Source organism: Ambystoma mexicanum, chromosome 12, assembly GCF_040938575.1.
Source record: "Ambystoma mexicanum isolate Mex_15411 chromosome 12, UKY_AmexF1_1, whole genome shotgun sequence".
Taxonomy (NCBI): domain Eukaryota; kingdom Metazoa; phylum Chordata; class Amphibia; order Caudata; family Ambystomatidae; genus Ambystoma; species Ambystoma mexicanum.
In genome coordinates this window covers 513230829-513251855 of record NC_090936.1, presented here as the reverse complement: position 1 = coordinate 513251855, position 21027 = coordinate 513230829, and the positions used below count along the sequence as shown (strand labels likewise).

At 46.4% G+C, this 21027-nt stretch overlaps 1 protein-coding gene across 5 annotated transcripts in view; it reads right to left on the bottom strand.

Moving 5' to 3' along the window:
• Positions 1-21027, bottom strand: part of PRDM4 (PR/SET domain 4) — a 617560-nt gene that overhangs the window by 488551 nt on the left and 107982 nt on the right. For 2 of the 5 annotated variants that reach the window (XM_069628794.1, XM_069628797.1), the window contains exons 2-3: positions 10480-10572; positions 10267-10365 (exon numbers count right to left, since the gene is read on the bottom strand). In XM_069628794.1, coding sequence (XP_069484895.1) covers positions 10267-10277 — 11 coding nt within the window. In that variant the 5' untranslated portion in view covers positions 10278-10365; positions 10480-10572. The remainder of the gene's footprint in view (positions 1-10266; positions 10366-10479; positions 10573-21027) is intronic. The other 3 variants (XM_069628793.1, XM_069628796.1, XM_069628795.1) reach the window with 2 other exon arrangements.

The window sequence follows — 21027 nt, the reverse complement described above, 5'->3', positions numbered from 1 at the left end:
TTCCCTGAGTGGATTCCTGCCACTGTTACTCCCACGCAGATCTACTCCTCTTTTGAATGCCTTGTCTGCCGACTCTCTCTCTCCTAGCCATTCCCTTACCGTGGCTACTATCTATCGGCCACCTGGTCAAATCTCCTCCTTCCTCTCTGAGTGGGCGGACCTCTCCTCCTCACTCCTATCCTCAACCACTCAACTCCTCCTTCTTGGAGACTTCAACATCCACCTGGATGCCTCCTGTCCCCCCTCTGGACTCTTCCGTGACCTCTGCGACTCTCTCTCACTCTCTATCCTCCCCTCTGGGCCGACCCATTCTGCAGGGCACACTCTTGATGCTCTGATCTCCTCTGACCTTCCCCTATCTGTCTCTCTCTCCACACCTCTCTCATGGAGTGACCACTGTCTCCTATCCCCCCACCTCACCCTCCCTACCCCACAGGCAAAGCCACCCTCATCACTGCCACCTTCCTTCTTGGTCATCCGACCCATGAAGCGCGTGTCAGTTGAGGCTTTTGCTGCCACCTTCTCGCCCCCTCCTCTCCCTTCGGCTGACTCCCACCCTGACACAGCCCTCTCCACTCTCCACTCTGCTATATCTGATACTCTTGATATCCTTGCCCCTGTCATGAGAATCCGCCTGAAGCCCAAAGCCAAATGTAACTCCTGGTATGACTCAGATCTCGTCACCCTTAAACGCAAGTGCAGGGTGGCAGAGAGGAAATGGCGTGCTTCATGTGCATCCTCTGACAAACTGGCCTGTCACCTGCTCCAAAGGCAATAACGGCTCTCTGTTCTCCCCAAGAAGAGAGCCCTCATCCAAGCCCGCATCTCTGCGGCATCTAACAATTCGGCCGAACTCTTTAAAATCTGCAAGGAACTGGCCAACCCTGCTGCAGTCTCTACCTCTCCTGTCCTCTCCGAGGCCCTCTGCACGGCCCTGGCCTCTCATTTCATCTCTAAAACTCAGGACATCCTGTCCTCACTCCCCTCCTATCCCCCCCCCCTCTATTCCCTGCTCTCCCTCTGGCCCTTCTGAAGCCACCCCTCCTCTCGCCTTCTCTGCCTTTCCCCTTTTTTCTGCTGACGAGGTTTCGAGACAAGTCCGATCTATGAAAGTCTCGTCAAAACAGGTCCACCCCTGTTCCTCCAAAACCATCAAGGACCACATCGACTCCTTGGCCCCTGCCCTTGCCGACTTCTGCAATCATTCTTTCGCCTCTTGAGTCTTCCCATCCCCTCTCAAGCACTCCCTTGTGCACCCCCTTCTTAAGAAACCCTCTTCCGACCCCTCCTGCCCAGCCAACTACCGCCCTATCTCTATCACTCCCTTCCTGGGCAAGCTCCTGGAGAAACTGGCCATCTTCCAGCTTAATCTCCATGCTGAATCTGTTGGCAGTCTTCATGACCATCAGTCTGGCTTCAGAGCCGCCAGAAGCACGGAAACTGCTCTCCTGAACATCCGTAAGGACATGTTCTCGAACCTTGATTCTAACATTCCTTGTGTTCTCATTTTGCTTGATCTCTCTTCTGCCTTTGATACCGTCAACCATACCATCCTGCTCAACCGTCTCCGTGATAACCTGGGAATCACTGGTCAGGCTCTGGCGTGGCTGACCTCTTTCCTCTCTAATCGACCCTCCCAGGTCCAACTGGGGTCTTTCCTTTCTGACATCTTTTTCTCTAACTGTGGTGTCCCCCAGGGTTCGAACCTCTCTCCCTGGCTTTTCAACCAGTATCTGGCACTTCTCGCCCACCGCATCGCCGCTCTCTGCCCCTACTTTCAGTGCTATGCGGATGATACCCAGCTCATTTTCAGGCTACCCTCCGCCTCCTCTTCTCCTTCCCTCATCTCTGACTGTCTTTCTGCTATCCAGGACTGGTGTGCCGCCAACGACATCTGCCTTAATGCCAGTAAGACTGAGATACTACTCATCGGCACACCCACTCCCGACTTCCCTACGGCTCTCTGGCCGGCCTCTCTTGGTCCTCTTCCTGGTCCTACCTGAAAGGCAAAAAACCTCGGGGTCATCTTCGATTCCACACTCTCCTTCTCTCCTCACATATCTGACGTCTCTAAGAAGTCACACTACCAGCTACACCTCCTCAGAGGTATCCTTCCCTTCCTCTCCTTCCCCTAGAAGCTCACTGTCTCTAGAGCCCTGGTTCTCTCGAAGCTGGACTACTGTAACAGTCTCTATCTAAATCTTCCTGCGTCTACTCTCCGCCCTTTGTAACTCATGCAGAACAGAACTGCGAGACTTGTCCTTGGCCTCAAGCCCATGAACCATATCTCTCCAGGACTGAAATCACTACACTGGCTCCCAGTGGCTGCGAGGATCAAGTTCAAAACCCTCTGCATTGTCCACAAGGCCTTCTGGGGACTTGGGCCAAAATACCTTCAACTCCCTCTTCCTAAATATCTTCCTTCTCGAGCTCTTCGCTCATCCACCACCAACTCCCACATGGTCAGCCGCTTTTCCAAACAACGAGTTGGTGGCAGATCTCTCTCCGCTGCAGGGGCCTCCCTCTGGAACAGCCTTCCTGCCCCCCTGAAACTTGAGAACCATCAGCACCTCAAAACCTTCCTCTTTGCCTCCGCTTTCTCTCCCCCTCTTCCCTGCTAAAGTTACTAAACTGCACTGAATCTGCAACTGGGCCACTCACCATCTTGGTCCTTGGCACAGCCACTCTCCCCTGCACTGCCTCCCTGGCACCCCCTGCACTACAGGACTGTGTCTGTATCCCTACAGCCCCTCCTTCCCAGCACTTATCTGCACTTACTCGCACTGCCACTAGCTGGCCCTTGTTACTTTCCTGTATGCTATTAACCTGTACTGCACTCTCCCCTCTCCCTTGCCCTTCTCCCTTTCCCCTCCTCCCTTGCACTTGCGTGATTTGAATGAAACCTGGCCTAGTAGGATCGTTGTATGTCTCCCCTTGTTCCCCCCCCCGCCTCGTCGCGCCTTGAAACACTTGTGTATAGGCGCGTTATAAATACCATATCATATCATATAAGTACATCAATACTTCCGTCAGTGGAGTCCTCTGTCACGTCGATGAGGCTTCGGCCTGCATTGGGTGGATGGCCCAGCGCTTGGTGCGACGATCTTTGAGAGTTTTCAGGTGGAAAGGTTTGCAGGACTTGCAAAGCTTTTCGGGGTGATCCCATGGGAGATAGTAATCGCACACTTGGTGCGTGTCTTTCCACTGGAATTTTCTATGGCAGTATTGGCAAAATTTAAAAAGGGGGTTTTGTCCATTGTAAATGGAAAGGGCAGTTAGGCAGGGAAAAGGGGTGGCAGACTATGCACTCTCTAAAAGCAGTCAGTATGAAAGACCCTCCCCCCCTCTCCCTACTGTAAGGGCTGAAGCCTGAAGAGGCCCGCGAAAGGAGCGTCTGGCCGTCGACGAAGGAGTTGTCCATCAAAGGCCGTCGATCAGTTGGATGACGCTGCAGCAAAAGTGGACAATAAAGAAAGAAAGCAAAGTCTACGAATAAACTTTAACTAGTCAAAGGCATCAGCCTGAAAGGAACTTTGCAACCGACCACTATGGCGAAAAGAAACAATCTGAGGGACCTAGACGTGTGATGGACCATAAGTACAGAACACGTCACACTAGGGATAGTATTACTAACATGCCCTGTTGACATCCGTTTGAGTTTCAAAAACAAATCTTGAAATACTCTGCGACTACCACTAGAAGTCGGACTATGCAGAGCATGTGATCTAAGCAGATCCACAAGGCTCAGAAATTATATGATACATTACTCACCGTAATCGTATTTCTGATGCTTGTATCTGCTTAGATTCACATGCTGTGCATAGTCCGACATCTAGTGGAAGCTGCAGAGTATTACAGTTTGTTTTTCTAAACTCGAAAATGGGCGTCGACACAGGGCGTGCCAGTAATACCATCCCTAGTGTGACGTCCACTGTACCCAAGATCCCTCACGCGTCTAGGATCCTCAGATTGTATTTTTTCTGACATGAGGTAGCATGAGGAGTAGCGTGAGTATAGATAATCCAAGAAGATAGATAGAAAGGTAAGACTACAAGCAACCATGCGTCTTCTCTCAGAGGGGAGGAAGGGTGGGTCGCATGTGAATCTAAGCAGATACAAGCATCAGAAATACGATTACGGTGAGTAATGTATCCCTTCTGAGGCTTGTGGAATCTGCTTAGATCACATGCTGTGCATAGATTAGCGAGCAGTACCTGAAGGAGGTGGGATGTGAGAAGGGTCATGAGCAAATAAGTGTCTTAGAACCGCTTGTCCCACTTGTGTATCTGCCTTGGAATGGGTGTCAATGCAGTAATGCTGAGTAAAAGTGTGAATAGAGCTCCAAGTAGCTGCTTTGCAAATGGTGTCAAGGGGTACATTTGCAATGAAAGCCAGAGTGGCCCCAATGCCTCTAGTATAGTGGGCTCTTGGCGTGAAAGGCAAAGTTCTTTCAGAGAGTGAGTAACACAGCTGGATACAGTTAATACTCCACTTCGAGATGGCACCTTTAGAGACGCGATCCCCCTCTCTGCCTGTAGCTACGGAGACAAACAGTTGATCTGTTTTCCTTAGCGGTCTGGTTTTATTTACATAGTAGAGGACCGCCCTACGCACATCTAGGGTGTGTAGTTTCACCTCACCCGAGCTTTGAGGGTCCTGGAAGAAAGCCGGAAGCTCGATGGACTGGTTTACGTGGAATTTAGATATAAACTTGGGTGAGAACCTAGGGTGTGTGCGTAAAACCAGTTTGTCTTTATGGACAGTAAAGAAGGGATCCTGCACTGACAGAGCCTGAATTTCACTGACCCTTCTTATGGAAGTAATGGCTACTAAGAAGGCCGTTTTATAAGTCAGGTGTTTGAGACTGCTTTTATGCATGGGCTCGAAAGGGGGGCCCATGAGCTTAGATAGCACCACATTAAGGTCCCACCCTGGTAGTGGGTTTGAAATAGGAGGGTGAAGTCTCTTTACTCCTTCCATGAAGGCTTTAACTACTGATACTTTCCACCACAAGACCTTGTTATGGGAAGTGGTGTATGCCGACAGGGCTGCCAGGTGTACTTTCAGTGAGTTAAAAACCAATGCTGCATCTAGCAGGTGGAGCATGTATGTAACAATAGTGGAAGGAGTGGAATCAACTGGGTTGATTTGTCTACTCTGGCACCAGATAACAAATCTCTTCCACTTGTCAAAGTAACAGTGCCTTGTGTTTGGTTTCCTAGATTCCTTTAGGATGTCCATACACCTCTGTGGTAAATTGAGATGTCCAAACTCTATGACCTCAGGAGCCATGCTGCCAGGTTCATTGAGTTGGGTTGCTGATGCACTGTTTGACCTTGGTGCTGGGACAGTAGGTTGTACCAGGCTGGAAGTTTGATGGGCTCGCACACCGTCATCCTGCGTAGGTGTGGGAACCACGGTTGTCTTGCCCACATGGGAGCAACTAGGACAAGCGTCATCGACTCTCTGTTCATCTTGTTCACCACCTTCCTGATGAGGAGTTGGTGGAAAAGCGTATGCAAACATCCCTGACCAGTTCATCCACAGGGCGTTCCCCAGGGAGTCTGGTTGGGGGAACCTGGATGCAAATCCTGGGCATTGTCTGTTTTCGCTTGTGACGAATAAGTCTATAGTGGGGAAACCCCACTGAGAGAAGATATCTTCTACGACCTCTCTGTGTAGAACCCATTCGTGTTCCTCTGGGAGGGAGTCTCTGCTCAGAGCATCCGCTAGGGAATTGAGCTCTCCTGGAACATGTTGTGATGACAGGAAGATGTTCCGTCTGAGTGCCCATATCCAGATTTACTGGGCAAGCTTGGACAGATTTGGCGAACAAGTCCCTCCTTGCTTGCTCAGGTAGAACATGGCTGTTGTGCTGTCCGTCCGGATTTGCACTGACAGGTTTAGTAGGTGGGGCTCGAACGCTTGAAGCGCTCTGAATACTGCCAGAAGCTCTAGCAGGTTGATGTGGTTCTTGGCCACTGAGGGAGACCAGAGACCCTGAGCTGTGTGGTGGAGATGGTGAGCTCCCCACCCCGTCAGACATGCATCGGTAGGGACTACTGCCTGTACTTCGGGATCGTAAAAGGGTTTTCCCTGTGCAAGATTCTCTCTTGTGCACCAGTGAAGGCTTTGTACTAGTGTTGGCGAAACAACCACTAGATCGTCCCACTGACCACTTGCCCGAGACCACTGTTTCTCCAACCATTCCTGCGTGGGACGCATGCGAAGACACGCGTGGCGGACCTGGTAAATACATGACGCCATCATGCCCAGTAAATGCATTGCTTTGCGTACCGTTATTTGGTGACCGGACTGATATTGCGGAATTTGCAGTAGTATATTCCGAATTCTTTCCTCTGAAGGAAAGGTCAACCCTCTTGAGTATCTAGGATTGCTCCTAGGAACTGTTTGGAGGTGCTTGGCACCAGGCTTGACTTTTTCTCGTTGATTGAGAAGCCTAATTCGTGGAGGAGGTCGGTAGTCCTTTGAATGTTTGTCCTGCAAATTACTGGGGTTTCCCCCATTATGAGCCAGTCGTCCAGATAAGGGTACACCGGGATTGCCTCCCTGCGTAGGTGTGCAGCCGCCACCGCCAGTACCTTGGTGAATACCCTTGGTGCCGAAGCTATCCCGAAGGGCAGTACCTTGAATTGGTAGTGCCGACTGTCCACCTTGAAGCGCAAGTACCTTCTGTGCGCTGGGAACATGGAAATATGAAAATAGGCATCTTTCATATCCAAGGTTGCCATGTAATCCCCCTTTTTTAGGAGGGGGATTACCTCTTGTAGCGTAGTCATACGAAACTTTTGGGGCTTGACATACTTGTTGGCAGGCCGTAAGTCCAATACTGGGCGCATTGTCAAATCTTTTTTTGGCACAAGGAAGTAAGTTGAATAAATACCCTTGTTTACCTGGTGTCCCGGGACGAGTTCTATCGCGTCCTTTGCTAGCAGAATGGCGATCTCCTCGAGGGGAATCTTCTGATGTTCTAAAGAGTGTACTCTTTGTCGTGGAGGATGATTCCGGGGACGCTGCAGTAGTTCTATACAGTACCCTGTGGATACTGTTGACAGCACCCATCTGTCTGATGTGATCCCTTCCCAAGCCTGGGTGAAGTTGGAAATGCGTCCCCCTACTGGGGTTGCGTGAGAAGGGACCCTGAACTGAGCGTCACTGCTTTGGTGGAGGCGTGCCGCCTCCCTTGCTGGGGCTGCCTCTGCCTTTACCACGTCCTCTCCTATTACCCCTGCCGTAACCCTGGGTAGACTGTTGGCTGTTGTTCCACAGTGTACCCTGCCCCTGGGAATAGTTAGATCCTCTCTGGGAATTTTGGCCGCGTGGGCGACGAAAATTACTATTCCCTCTCTGGTTAGGGGGTTTATTCGTTAACTGGCCAAGGGACTTGAGTGTCTCGTATTCGTCCTTGGCATTCTTCAGTGCGTCCTCGACCGCCTTACCAAACAACAGATCGGCTTCCACCGGTTTGTCCAACAATGATGCCTGGGTTTCTGTCTTAAAACCAAACTGCCGTAACCACGCATGTCTCTTGATAACAGTACCTTCTGCTATCAATCTGCCTGCGTTGTCCGCGGCGTCAAAGGTTGCTTTTAAAATGCAACCAGACACCGCTCTACCCTCTGCGGAAATCCGAGCTAACTGGCCCTTTAAGGGTTCTGGTGCAGAGGCTATGAGTTCCGCGACTTCTTCCCACTGATGGCAGTTGTAGGTGGCCAACAGGGTGGTGGAGTTTGCAATCCTTGCCTGATAGGCGGACGTTGAGGCTACTTTCCTGCCAAAACCATACAGTTTTTTGATCTCCTTGTCTGGAGGAGCTTCGGACGATGACAAGGGTGTTCCAGCCCTCTTACGAGTGTTAGTGACAACTAGGGAGTCTGGCTTCAGATGTCCTCTTATATAGAGAGGGTCAGACTGGGCTGCCCTGAAAAGTTTTTCAACTCTGGGATTGACTGCTCTGGTGAGGTTTGGGTTCACCAGGGACGGGTCTATTCTTCGCTGAATAGACTTGAGGATAGGGATGGTCTGGGCAACAGGCCTCCTTTCTCCCACTAACTCCTCTCTGAAGTCCCTCTCCTCCTGGACACCGTGGGTGTCAATATGGAAATGTTCTGCTGCACGTGCGAGAACCTCGTTCAGGAGGGGTTGATTATCGACAGGGGAGTCGGTAACCGGGGCTTCCTTTTCTACCGGGGAATCTATTCTGTAGGTTTCAGGGTCTTCCTCTCCCTCTTCTTGGTCCTCATCGTCCCCATAGTAGCCCGTCCCGGTTTGCTCTTCTACCATGCCAAAATCTTGGTCCTCACCAAAGGAAGTCTCTCCTTGATACAGTGAGTATGGCCGTGAGTATGGTTGTACCTCGAAGGGGTCTGTAGACCTCATCAGTGTCTCAAACCGGGGCTTCTTACTCGGGGGGATAGGATCATTAGAGCCTGAGGGTGTAGCCCCTTGTGGATCATATGAAAGGAAATGGTCTGGATTTGTATCGTAAAAGTCAGCCAAAGAAGACATCCTTGACATGACCCTATCTATGTCATCACTGGACCATTTTTTGGAACTGGGAATAACTCTCTCAGAAAGTTTTGGAGATTTATCTTGAGTAGATTTGCTGCTTTTTGAAATATCAGCAGACCTGGTCTTGTCTGCCTGTTTAGGAGGAGTGGAGTGTTTCACAGGTGTGGAAGAGTGCAGAGGCTGCTTCTTCTGCTGTTTTCCCCCCTCCCTGTGAGTGGAAAAGTGTTTTCCCTGTCCCTTTGTGGCTCCGGAGGTTTTCGACGCCTGGCGTCGAGGATCGGGGGTAGAGTCCCTGTCCTTCGAACGTGGGGCGCGCTAATCTTGTCTGCGGGCTCCGACTCCTGGAGTGCGGCTTGGGGGTGGAAGTCGTCTTCGTCTTCCGACGATCGAACTTCTGTTAGCCTAGGGAGCGAGGCACTCTTGAGTGGATGATTGCCTGGAGTCATGCGGCGATCTCGATCTCGAACGCCCAGAGGACACCGATTCGGACCGCTCTGTTTGTGCCTCTTTCCGAGCACTCGACGTCGAGTCTCGGTTGGACTTCATGTGTTTAGTGTGGGTGGTGTTTGAAGCGCCTGTGTCGCCGGGGGTCTTCCCCATAGCCGCCCTGTCGGACGACCTTCCGAGGTCGGGGACCTGCGCTCGGCTGTCTTTCGATGCCGTAATGCCCTCGCCGTCCGAAAGCACGGCGTCGCTGCCATCGCTGAAGGCCGCCTGCCTGGCGTGGTGGGCCCAACGCTTCGTCGAACGGTCCTTAAGTGTCTTAGGTTTAAACCTACTACACGCTCTGCAGTTCGCTTCAGGGTGGTCCCTCAGCAAGCAGAGATTGCACGTGGCGTGCCTGTCGACCCAAGGGTATTTGCGATTGCACTTGGGGCAGAATTGAAAAGGGGTACCCTCCATACGCACCTTGAGGCAGCGGGCTGTTAAGTGTAGGCAATGTATAAGGTGTACCTATATACCAAGAGTGTAGAGTATATGTCCAACCCCCCCACCCCACTCTCCCTACTTGCAGGGCTGAGGCCAGAGGCCTTCCGAGGCCCAAATCCGTCGTGCAGCAGCCGACGGTCGATTTCTTCTCCAGCTGGCGTCGAGTGTCGAAGTTCGACGTTGGGATGGGGAAGGATGTCAATTAATCAATATTTTAGCAAAAGTATGGCTAAGGCCAGAGGACTCCGCAAAATGCTTCCGACCAGTATGGCGGAAAAAAACAATCAGAGGATCCAAGACGCGTGAGGGATCTTGGGTACAGTGGACGTCACACTAGGGATAGTATTACTGGCACGCCCTGTGTTGACGCCCATTTTCGAGTTTCAAAAAACAAACTGTAATACTCTGCAGCTTCCACTAGATGTCGGCCTATGCACAGCATGTGATCTAAGCAGATTCCACAAGCCTCAGAAATATATATATATGTGACTTGGCCCAAATGAACATATATATTTAGTAATGCACAGTATTTAGCAAACACTCAAGTGGTCTACATAGATTCAAAGAAGAAATGAGGTTAAAAATAACATGCATTGTTGGGCACTGTGAGCGAATCAGAAAATATACCCACTTTCCCAAACTTCAAAAAGTCTGAGCCAAACAATAAGTTACCATATATGACCATGTTAACCAGTAACAGGTTAAGTAAATACTGACATTACAAAGGACAAATTAAAAAGAACAGCAAGCCAAGTCAACATCATGACAAAATAAAACAAACAGTGCGATTATGGGCGGGTTTACCTGAAATGCATCACATCGCCTTTCCCAGACAAGGTGGACAGCTTTGTGAGAGAAACCGAAAAAGACTGTTACAAAGTCGCGCCAACAAGAGGACATGACCTGGTTAAGAAAGGTGTGCATATGTACACACACATTAGAAAACAGAAACCAGTGATGTAAAGAACATACCTGAGCAAAAGCAACCACAAAGACAAGCAGGAACAAGTACACTACCTGGTGAGAAAATCGTTCAGGTTCAAGGTACTCTTCCCATCATCATCATTTCAGTGATTGTCTGCTCAGCTTGAGGGCTCCATGACGAGGACGCTAGATTAAATGAAAACAGACGTAAGGACACCAAATAGAAGAAAACACGAGTGACTGCTTCTGTGCAGGGTTTTGCATACTTCTGGGGCATAGTGTATGAGATAACAGTGCCAGCTAAGCATGTTAAGATCTCAATGCATCTGAATGCCGGGTTTCCCCCTCTATACTTCCCAGCTCTACTTTTCATGCAAAGACAGTGAAGCGAATATCCTGCTGTAAAATACCTGCCCCTAAACCCAAAATGGCTGCAGACATGGGTAGTCGCCTAGAAGAATATAGACATTTTCAATTGTGTACAGCAGTGTTTTTATTGAAAGATGGGCATTATCTAACAGACAGTATTCATCATACGATTTGAATGTGTACTTTACACGATCAGACCTAGTTGTACTTCACAGCAACTGTCAGAAAGCTAAAAGACAAAGAGCCTTGACTTCACTGGAATGCAATGTGCAACCTTAAATTACAGTGTAAACACACACATCAAAGACATAGCAAGTCCGATCCATAAAAAGCCATAAAAGAATAATAATTACAATTAGACAAGCTAAATAGTCAACCCTGAAAATGATCCATGAACATTCACTGGGGACCCAATTCCATTAGGACATGCTACTGTTTGGACATGCAGAAAACAAAACTGCTACTATTGAAGGAGGGGAGGAGGTGTGGGGGTATGGAGCAAGGGAGGGGACAGGAGAAAAAGAAGAGCAAGAACAAGTCAAGTTAGTTGCTTGTTGATCATCAATTACGGGGAAAAGAGTTGAGAAAGCATACCAACTTTAACAGACCATTCCCTTGGTCTTCTCCATCCCTCACCAATTACCAGGGCTCACGTCGAGGTTGCACGCGGGTGGACAGAGTCCACCAACACTTTCCAGAGGATGGACTCAGTCCCCCTCAGCTAAAATGACAAACAATGAATGTCCACTTTCAATTTATGAATTAAAGCCGACCTCGGGGATCGAACTGCAGTCTTCAGGTTTGCAGGCCGGACATTTCACCACTGCACTATATAACCCGATGAAAAATTGCAAACAACTAAAGGTGAAATGTTCAATTTTGGTACTGCAAGTTTCAGGGAAAACATTTGTATTGGTTCTTGGAGTTTAACACATGCACACATTTTAATGTTTTCAAAAACACTATCAGAAGAAAATATCCTCTCGTGGTTTTGTGTGTGTGTTGATTTTATGAAAGGCAAATGCCATTCGTCCTGTGCAATTTGGGTGATTATGCAAAGCCAATTTAATGAAATGTGCATATTTCACCTTGGTATGTTAATTTCTGGTGACGTCACATCCCATTGCGTTTAAAGATTTCCCCCCACTTTAATTTTTAGGACTTGACCCCTGCCCTTTACCCTCTCTCTGCATGTACGTGCAAACAAATCGATGCTCTCTCTGACACACTGTTTACAGCAAGGATCTGAAAATCCTCATCAGATGAGCGGGCAATGACCATTACATATCCCTAATGGTCCGGAAAAGGAACTATGGTTTATGGTGAAAGGGCACTGGCCAGATGCTGGCATATATGTCCAATCCTCTCCTTGCATAACATACAAAAGGGCAGACTATTAGCAGTCTCTAGCAACGATCTGCCTTGCTCAGGTTTCATGCATAGTTAGGTCATCTAGGTCCTATACCACCCATCGGAAAACTGGCATTCGTCCAGTGGCCAGGGTCAGAACCCCTGGCTGCTCTCGCTCAGGAATCTGCTCAAACACCTGGTCCTCTCGACCAACAGACAGAGTGCAGGCTGACGAAAAAAGAAGGGTACAGAGGGAAGACAGCAGGAGGTTATGTTTGCACAACTTGGACTATCTGATGGAAACAGGGACAAGAGGACTTGACACAAGAAAGAAAACTACAGCCAGTTTAAGAAATTTCAAAGACCAACCAAGACTGTACATATTAATAACTTTTTTATTTTTATTTTATTTTGAATTTTTAAAGCGCTCACACAGCCCACGGGCATCGAGGCGCTGTTACAGGAATTGTATTTTTTTTTTGTTGTCTTAGTTGCGCATTTATAACGCGCTTAAACACCCAGAGGTTTCTAAGCACAGACCCAGGGATCGAAACTGTGTTGCTTCGTGTCATCTTGCTTCCAAGGCGCGCACGTTGCCGTTAAGCTATCCTCCCGGGATAAATAAACTACAGAGCCAATAATATAGCCCAGGAGAAGCGAGAACCATTAGTAGGAATGCCATTCTTGAATAAAAATACAGCATAAACCTTCTATCTTTATGTATTTGTAGAGCGCGCCTGGCTCAAAGGCATCTGGGCACATATCATTTGTTACAGTTACATATGGACAACTATGTACAATTACACAGTGAACAATACACAGATTTACAAGAAGCATGAGCAAGGGTAAGCAGTCAAGATAAGCAGTACGCAAAAATACATACGACTGTACAAAAGTGAGGCAACACTTAGAAAATTAGGGCAGGCCACGGGACGATAAAAAGATCAATAATGTACATGCAGAGTTAATGTAGAGTGAACCGGCTTAGACATCTTGGGTCGCCAGCCATGTCTTGGCTTTGTGCTTGAAGGTGTGGAAAAAGGGTTCGTTCCCGATAGGGATGCGCAAAGAGTTCCATAATTTAGCTGCGAGGACAGGGAAACTCACCCCATCTGCTTTTTGAAGTTTGTATCTGGGTACGATGAGTCTGTGAGTTTGGGCGGATCTCTGTGGGCGCGTCGAGGAATGGGGAGCAAAGCGGTTAGCCAGGTATGTGGGGGCCTGCTTGTTTACACATTTATATGTGAGAGCAAGCATTTTGAGCGATATTCTTTGGGTGACCGACAGCCAATGAAGGCTTCGCCTAGTGTCCGAGATGTGTGAACATCTAGGGAAGTTAAGGGCGGCCCTAATGGCGTTATTTTGAGTAACCTGGAGTTTGTTTAAGTTGCGTTGGCTAGTCCCCAGATATAGTGCATTACAATAATCCAGTTTGGACATAACCAATGTCCTGGCGAGTATGGTGCAGTTGGAAGTGGTGAGGAAAGGGCGACAAGCTGAAATCAATTCACAGGTGTATGCAGAAGCTGAAATGACAGCCTTAGTTTGTCTGTTGAGCGAGAGTGTGGAATCAAGGTGGATTCTGAGGGTTTTGGTATTGTGAGAGACTTGGGTGGTGTTACCATCAATGTTAAAGGCTTTAAAGGCTGGGTCCAGTTTGTTAAGCCGGTTTTGTGAGCCGAGGATGAGGAGCTCTGTCTTATCATGAAGACAGAGCTCATGTTGGGCCATCCAAGCCTGAATGACTTGATAGAACTAATTCAAAGCCTTAGTGTCTATAGTGTGGTTACCCGTAATAGGAATGAGTATCTGTGTGTCATCAGCATAGTTGGTGTATGTGACACCCAGATAGGCCAATATGTCAAAAAGGGGTTTAGTGAACACATTATAGAGTGTGGGAGAAACACAAGATCCTTGGGGGACCCCACATAGGACTGGTGAGGGTTCGGCTGAGGCGGAAGGGGAAAAGACCCTCATGGACCTATTGTTCAAAAGTGAACTGATCCATGTGGTAGCTTTGTCCGAAAAGTGAGCAGCAGTTTTGAGGTATTGGCAGAGGATCTGGTGGTTGACCAAGTCAAATGCCACTGATAATTCAAGAAGGAGTAACATGGCTAGTTTGCCATTATCTTTAATTACCTCAATTTGTGTCTTGAGATCGATAAGCGCAGTCTTAGTTCCGTATCTGGGGCGGAAGCCAGGTTGTCTGAGGCCAAGGAGATGGTTACATTCCAAGTAGTCCTGTATCTGCAGATAGGCCGCATGATCAAGGATTTTGAGTAAGAAGGGGACAGTGGTGATGGGTCTATAGTTAGTAGGTATACTTGCACCAGAAGGTTTTCTTGTGTTTAGCATAAGAATAGCAACTAAACTGAAATGTATTTGGATAATGACACAAAAGGAGATGCAGGTTATGTGGACAAGGTTCCCTTAACCTGTTTCAATCAAAACACAAAGACACAGGGCAATATGTCCCAAACTGGACAACCCCAGTAGCTTTGTGTTATGTTGTGCTCAATGTTATTAATATATTTTAAGTCTTAGGAATGTGGGGCAGCTTATGATGTATGGGTTCTGGAAGGTTGGTGTGGAAGACGAGAGATTGGCGGTTGGTGAGAGAGGTGGAAGCTGAGGAGAACGCTCTGCGGGTCTTCTCACCCACTAATGTGTACAAGGTATTTATCGCAATGAATAACAGCAGCTTGCCTCCTGAGATTCATTACCAGTACATACCTTAAAATACTGGCAACCAAGGTGTTGGCCCCATACAGCGGTGTCATAGACACAAAAGCAAAGTGTCAGAGACAGAGGTGCAGTGAGGAGTCTTGTCAAGTGGCAATCGAGAAGGCTTGTAGCCTGAAATGCAGTACTGCAAGTTTCACCACAAATAGCAGTTGTGCAGAAAAACAGCTGATTGAGGAATCAAACGTATTGCTTCACTGAAATGAGCGAGTTATTGTTTGTGTGCGCTTGCCTGGAAAGATTGAACTGTGCAGGAATACTGAGCGGAGGCTGAAAACTGACGGCCGTTCACACAAGCGCGTAACGGCGCCAACTTGTAGTCAGGCAAGACTGGAGGACATTGTGGGTGAGCACTTATCAAGACTAGCAAGATTTGATTTTATAGTTCGGTAGAGATGCAACATACACACCAGAGAACGAGGTGCCATTGCTTAGTCATGTGAAGGATGCAGAGACATTTCTTGCCCTAATTTGTTCAGAAACTAAGTGGTTGACATTAGGAGTAGTTCCTACACGGCAAGTCTGTTTTGTCTGGTGAGAGGAACAAGTAGGTTGCACTGCAGCATGAGGCCTCATTGTTGCAGACACAACCTACTTCATCAAGAAGAGTAATTTGCCATCACTGTTTCTGCCATCATCTGGTGAACTTTTCATCAAATGGAATGTTTGGAAGGAGGATTTTCATGACTACCTACTGGTGAATCTTCCTGTTGATACTGTATTTGGGACCATGAGAGCATTGTTAATATACTGTCTGGGCTTTGAAGGGAGGCGGGTGCTGAAAAGTCTCCCAGAACTGCCAAGAAGTAGGCTTTGAAGGGAGATGGGCAGGCCTATGAATAAGCATTGAACCAGGCCTTTTTATGCATTACATTCTTGTAAATACAACAGCTTTATTCTTTCCCTGCGTATCATTTACACACCAAGACAGAGCAGAGGGCAGTGCAAAGGTTAGGTTCTTGACAGTTCTTTTGATTATGGAGAAAAGCCTCTGAAACAGATATTTCTCTGAAGCCTTTCAGAAAGGAAACGCACACAAGGATATAAGGAATGGTTTCTGCCTGTTCAGCTTCTGCTGCGTTTTGGGTCTAGATGCTCATGGAGCAAACAGACATATTTTGGATCATATCATTAATAAGATGGAAAACTGAGCTACAATTGAGAATTATCTTTTGTAACAAATTATTCTTTTTTCAGTCAAAGCAAATCTGTATTGCACAAAGGCCTCATTTGCTGCGTGCAATGATCATCAAGATACATCTATATGGTGTAGGAGAAGGTTTTCCACCAATGTTAGAAACTGTTTGAAAAACAGACGACTTTGCTTAACAACTGTTTTGTTTCTAATGGGCCCTACTCTCCTTTTCAGGTGTTTTCATGTTTTGGTTGCTTGCTGCATACTTGTTATACTCTTGCAGAGGGAAAATCATTTTGACTTTTCCTATTCAATTTACACTCAGTTATAAAATGGTCTGTAAAATACACCCACCTCAAAATCCCACCACAAAATCTTATGTGGGGCACCAATAGGTATGCAACATCTAGTTTACATGCATTCGACCTTAACTTGCAGTCAATGAGGTAAATTACTATAAATGGTCAGTGGCAGTTGAGTCCTTGCTCAAGAGCGAGTGATTGTCATTACACCAACCATAGGGGTCAGAGCCGCTTTCAAATGTTCAAGACTACAATTAAAACATTCAAAACCTGACTCTCGAAGAAACGCAAACGCTGTTCAAAAACAAACAACAATGAAGCCATTACATTTGTAATTGAAACTCTGCAAAACTTGTCCCTCTAGTGATAATCCAGATGGGTAACTTTATATGTAGCGCTTCATGCACGGTTCATACAATGTCTAAGCACTGCCATTTTTATACCTCTGAAGGATGTTGGCTGGCATGATAGGTCAGCAGGTTCATCGCTCGATGCTGCGATCTGTGCAGGATCTTCAAATCACAGGTTGGAAACCCAGTAAGGCCAACTCAGCCCCTCATCTTTCCGAGGTTAATAAATAAGTACCAACTTCGGTTGGGTGATAATTGTAGGGTGATAATTGTATGTAAACATGTTCCAAGTATAGCGCTTTTTCAAAAGCACTACATAAATAAATTATAACAAATCATTAACTCTGTCCAGCCAAAATAGTACCATGTGATTAGATACAGAATTTCGCATTGAGCCCTTACCTCTCGGCATCATAGCATTAGGATACCATAAGGTAGAACTAGTTCCTAGAAATGAGGACTTTCACATCAAAAGACAATTCTCTATCGAACCTCAAAACACACAATACAATTCAGGGTGGCTTTGCTGTATAATTGGTCAGGTTTGTGTGTCTTAAAAGTTTAAATATATACAGAAATCAAATGGCCAGAACTAATGTGAAAGGCGTTATTGAGTGATTTAACGCCCTGTATTATATTAATATCCCATTCTGCAACATCTTTTAGGTAGTAAACCAGCTATAAAGTGGCTGGGAATTGGTATAGAAATTCTTTTTCTAAGGCTGTATTCCTTCTTATTATAGTTTACTGAATTTCTACCATACAAAGCTTTTCTGATTCGAGTAAGCCAAGGTATTATAGCTAGTCGCTATCAATGTTATATTAGATCTATCTTTGAAGATCTTGCGCTGCGGAGGCTATTGACTGTTCTTGTTCTAGGTGGGTTGTTCTCCCACTGCTAGATCGGTGAGGCACATGCTGGAAATGTTCGTTTTGACAGTAATTTGAACTGCTGAAGCCTATGATTGCCCAGTTATAAGTGAATATAGCTTGCACTGCTGTGATGAGGCCCTTAAACGTACCCCTTCAGTGTTGGGGTGCTTGCACTGCTCAATCCAATGCAGTCCTGCTCTATGCAATTCGAACATATACTGTTGTGACACACAATTAATATGTTCCCAGTGTGGTAATCTTGCATTTTTGAGACTCAGAACGTTCCTGTTCTATGTGAGGAAAGATGGTCTGCTCAGAACCATAGTATACCTTTTCTATATTAGGAGTAGAGTGCACTACTGAAGACTAGGTTACAACTGATCCAGACCAGGCCTCATATTTCAAAGATTGATTAGACCAGATTTCCTTGCTTCCGCCTCCTATCTCTGCAATCTTTGTTTTGTATGTCCTGTTTTGTCTTTTGTTCTCTTTGAGGCAATGGGCGAGTAGCGTGTTATAAAAAATAAAAAAATAAAGTGTTTTACATGAGAGGAGCTTCTACTGCAGAAATACATTCCTGATATCGTCCCTGTGTGGGAATCTTCTACCTTTGCATTAGACCTTGCACCAATTGCCTCCACCTGTTCTACATGATTAAAGCTAGCATTGGGGTTGTCCAGATTCACCTTTTCCATTTGCGTGGGTTAAGCCTGCACGGTTCCTACTCCAGCTGAACTGCTCTGTGAGAGCGAAGCAGTAAAAAGCGTATACTGCTCGTGTACCCTTTCTTTACATACAAAGGAGACTGAGTGTTTGTGCTCATCAGTTCCATTTGTGAGAGAGTGTTTGTGCCACTGCACCATGTGCTTTATCTGTTATTGTGAAAGAAACACAATTTTGTGTCACAATGCGATAAGCTGCTGCATGACAATGATTTCTAACAGCTTTAACTGACATGCATCTGACGTGTGCAGATACCCTTTACTCTCTTGCAAAGGACAAAACACATTTTTACTCACTTGCAATCAAATTTACTTTCAAAGTTTAAAAACAGGGAGCAAAATATTCCCACCTCAAAATCTTATCTGAAGCCCTGGAGGAGGGTGCTGAAAAGTTTTCCAGAACTGCCAGGGAGCACAGAAGTCCAGCCCAGTATTGGAGCACCGGTGGAGAATGTTCTGACGCAACAGAGAGTTGGCGAATCGTTGCAAATTTTGAACATCATAAAATTAAAATGTCAGGGGCCAATTCATGTTACGTGTAAGGGTACATAAAATAAGGGAGGAGAGTTTGTATGAGGTGCTTGACATTGCCAAAAACATGGAACATGATGAAGTGTGTGAAGGAGTTGGAGACAAGGGGGTAAAAGGTGAGAAGAGTGTGCGGTAGACCAAGCACAAAACAAAGCAGATAAAAAGCATCCTCAGGGCTGAAATTTCCACATTAGCAAAGGTGTGGAAGAGAAACGAGAAATGCGAGAAGGAGGGATGGGAACAAACTGGGCTGGCGGTGAGAGAGTATAAAAGATGCTTTAGGTGTGGTAGCACCATCCACTTTGCCAACTCAGAAAAATGCCCTGGTTTGAATGTTGAGTGTCAGAAGTGCAGAATAAAGGGCTACTGTGCTAGATGCTGGAGTCATTTCTCCTCAAATGGAGTTAGAGATTTCACAGTGTGAAAAGGCAGAGTTCGAAGAATGCAAGCAAATGAGGGGTGTGCGAGGAGCGAGTTCCTCAGTAGTGAGTGTTGGAGCGAGATCAAAGAGTGAAGAAACCACAGTGAGGGGTCAGAAATTTGAGACAGGCAAGTAGATAGAGTTTTCTCACGAGTAGCCATTTTATTAAATAAGGGTGAGATAAACACCTTGCTTTCCCCAACCTAGCAAGGATTTCCCTACCCGTCAAACTAAGACTAAAGGAAAATAACTATCAAAAGGTATGTCCCTCACACTTATACATACAACACAATAACACAGGTGTCAGATAGAGGTTTAAACGCAATAAAACAACAGTTATATTCAAACATACTTTGTAAACGTGTATCCCTTTTACCTGGGTCGGATCCCCTTCTCCAGGATTAAATCAGGATATATCAAACCAGAGTTCAAATAAAGAAATTATTTTCCATGGCCAAGGTCCATTCCAAGTACAACACAAGGTTCTTCTCATTCCATAGGTATTGGCACTCGGATGGTCTTATTGGTAAACGGGTTTTATTAATCTTTAAATTTATTGTCAAAGTTTCCACATGCTCTTGCTTGATAAACCAAAAAGACTAAAGTCTTCACACTTCCAGTCAGTACTCAATATAACTTTTCTTCTTCGAAGAATAACCACTTTCACATTACTTTATAAACAAAGTTTTGTCAGGATGGTTTTACCACAGTTCATCATAACACCTTAGTGGACGTACCCGCTTTCTTTCAACCACAACCTTCTACTACACTGCAGTACTTCAATTATCTTCTTCCTGGACCACCAACCTGCCAGGACTAACCACTAATAGTCCCTTTCCTGGTATACTCGCCTGCCAGGATAAAACTCCTACCACTACTACAAGTACTCTGTGGTTAGGTTTGCTTCAAACTGTCCAAACTTAGCTACTCATTGTCGAAAGTTAATCAACAAAAACTGCTTCTTGAAAAAGTCTTTGGCTTTCAACAACAACAGGGTTTACAATTTCTTCCACAAGTGCACAATAAACATCAACATTGTTTTTCCCACTGGTTTTGTTTGCCACATGCAATGTAGGTTATATTCCTCGCCCCCTTGATTTCTACAAGGAGGGCTTTTTTCCTGCCACCTCTGGGTTCCTTCTACGCCACCAATTAGCCACTGGTAATGTTTCCTTTTCAGGTATTCCTCATTAGGAAAGCTATATCCCGTTTTATTTATAATTGCCTTTCTTTGGCTTAGGCAATGCTTGTTATTATCTTCCCTTTCAGGTATTCTCCCTTCATGTAGATTACAAACACATTGTTTCAATATTGCCCCCTCTTTACTTTGGAAATGTTGGTTACATTCACTTTGTTTCACTCAGTCTCTCACAACCTGAGAGTTCCGTCAAAAATGTTTTAGTTCAATAGTTTTTCATTCAAAAAGGTTGCTTTGAGCCTGCAGTCTATTGCAGAGTGCCCCAGGGTTAACTCGCGAAGGCCAACTCGCCTGTTTTTCCGTGCGCTTCTGTTGGACACAATGCTGGCTGCCTTAACTACTTATTTCCTCAGGACCATTTAGGCGTCTGACAGCTACGGTCACACTCCCGTAGCTCGCGTCGCCTGGGAAAGGAGCCTTCTTTGCTCCTCACATACTCCAGTTAATGCCACTCACCAGAGTACAATGCAGAACTCTGAGAGCTTCTCTCTGCTATGGGACAGCTCATCAAAGCAAAGCTGTGTGTTCTCTGCATTCAGGATTCCCAAATCTTGTCCCGATGACAACGCAGCATAGTTTCCGGTGTCCTTTCTTCTGCTGCTGCTCCCACTGCTTCGTTCTAAAGGCTTGCACCTGAAGGGGCCTTAA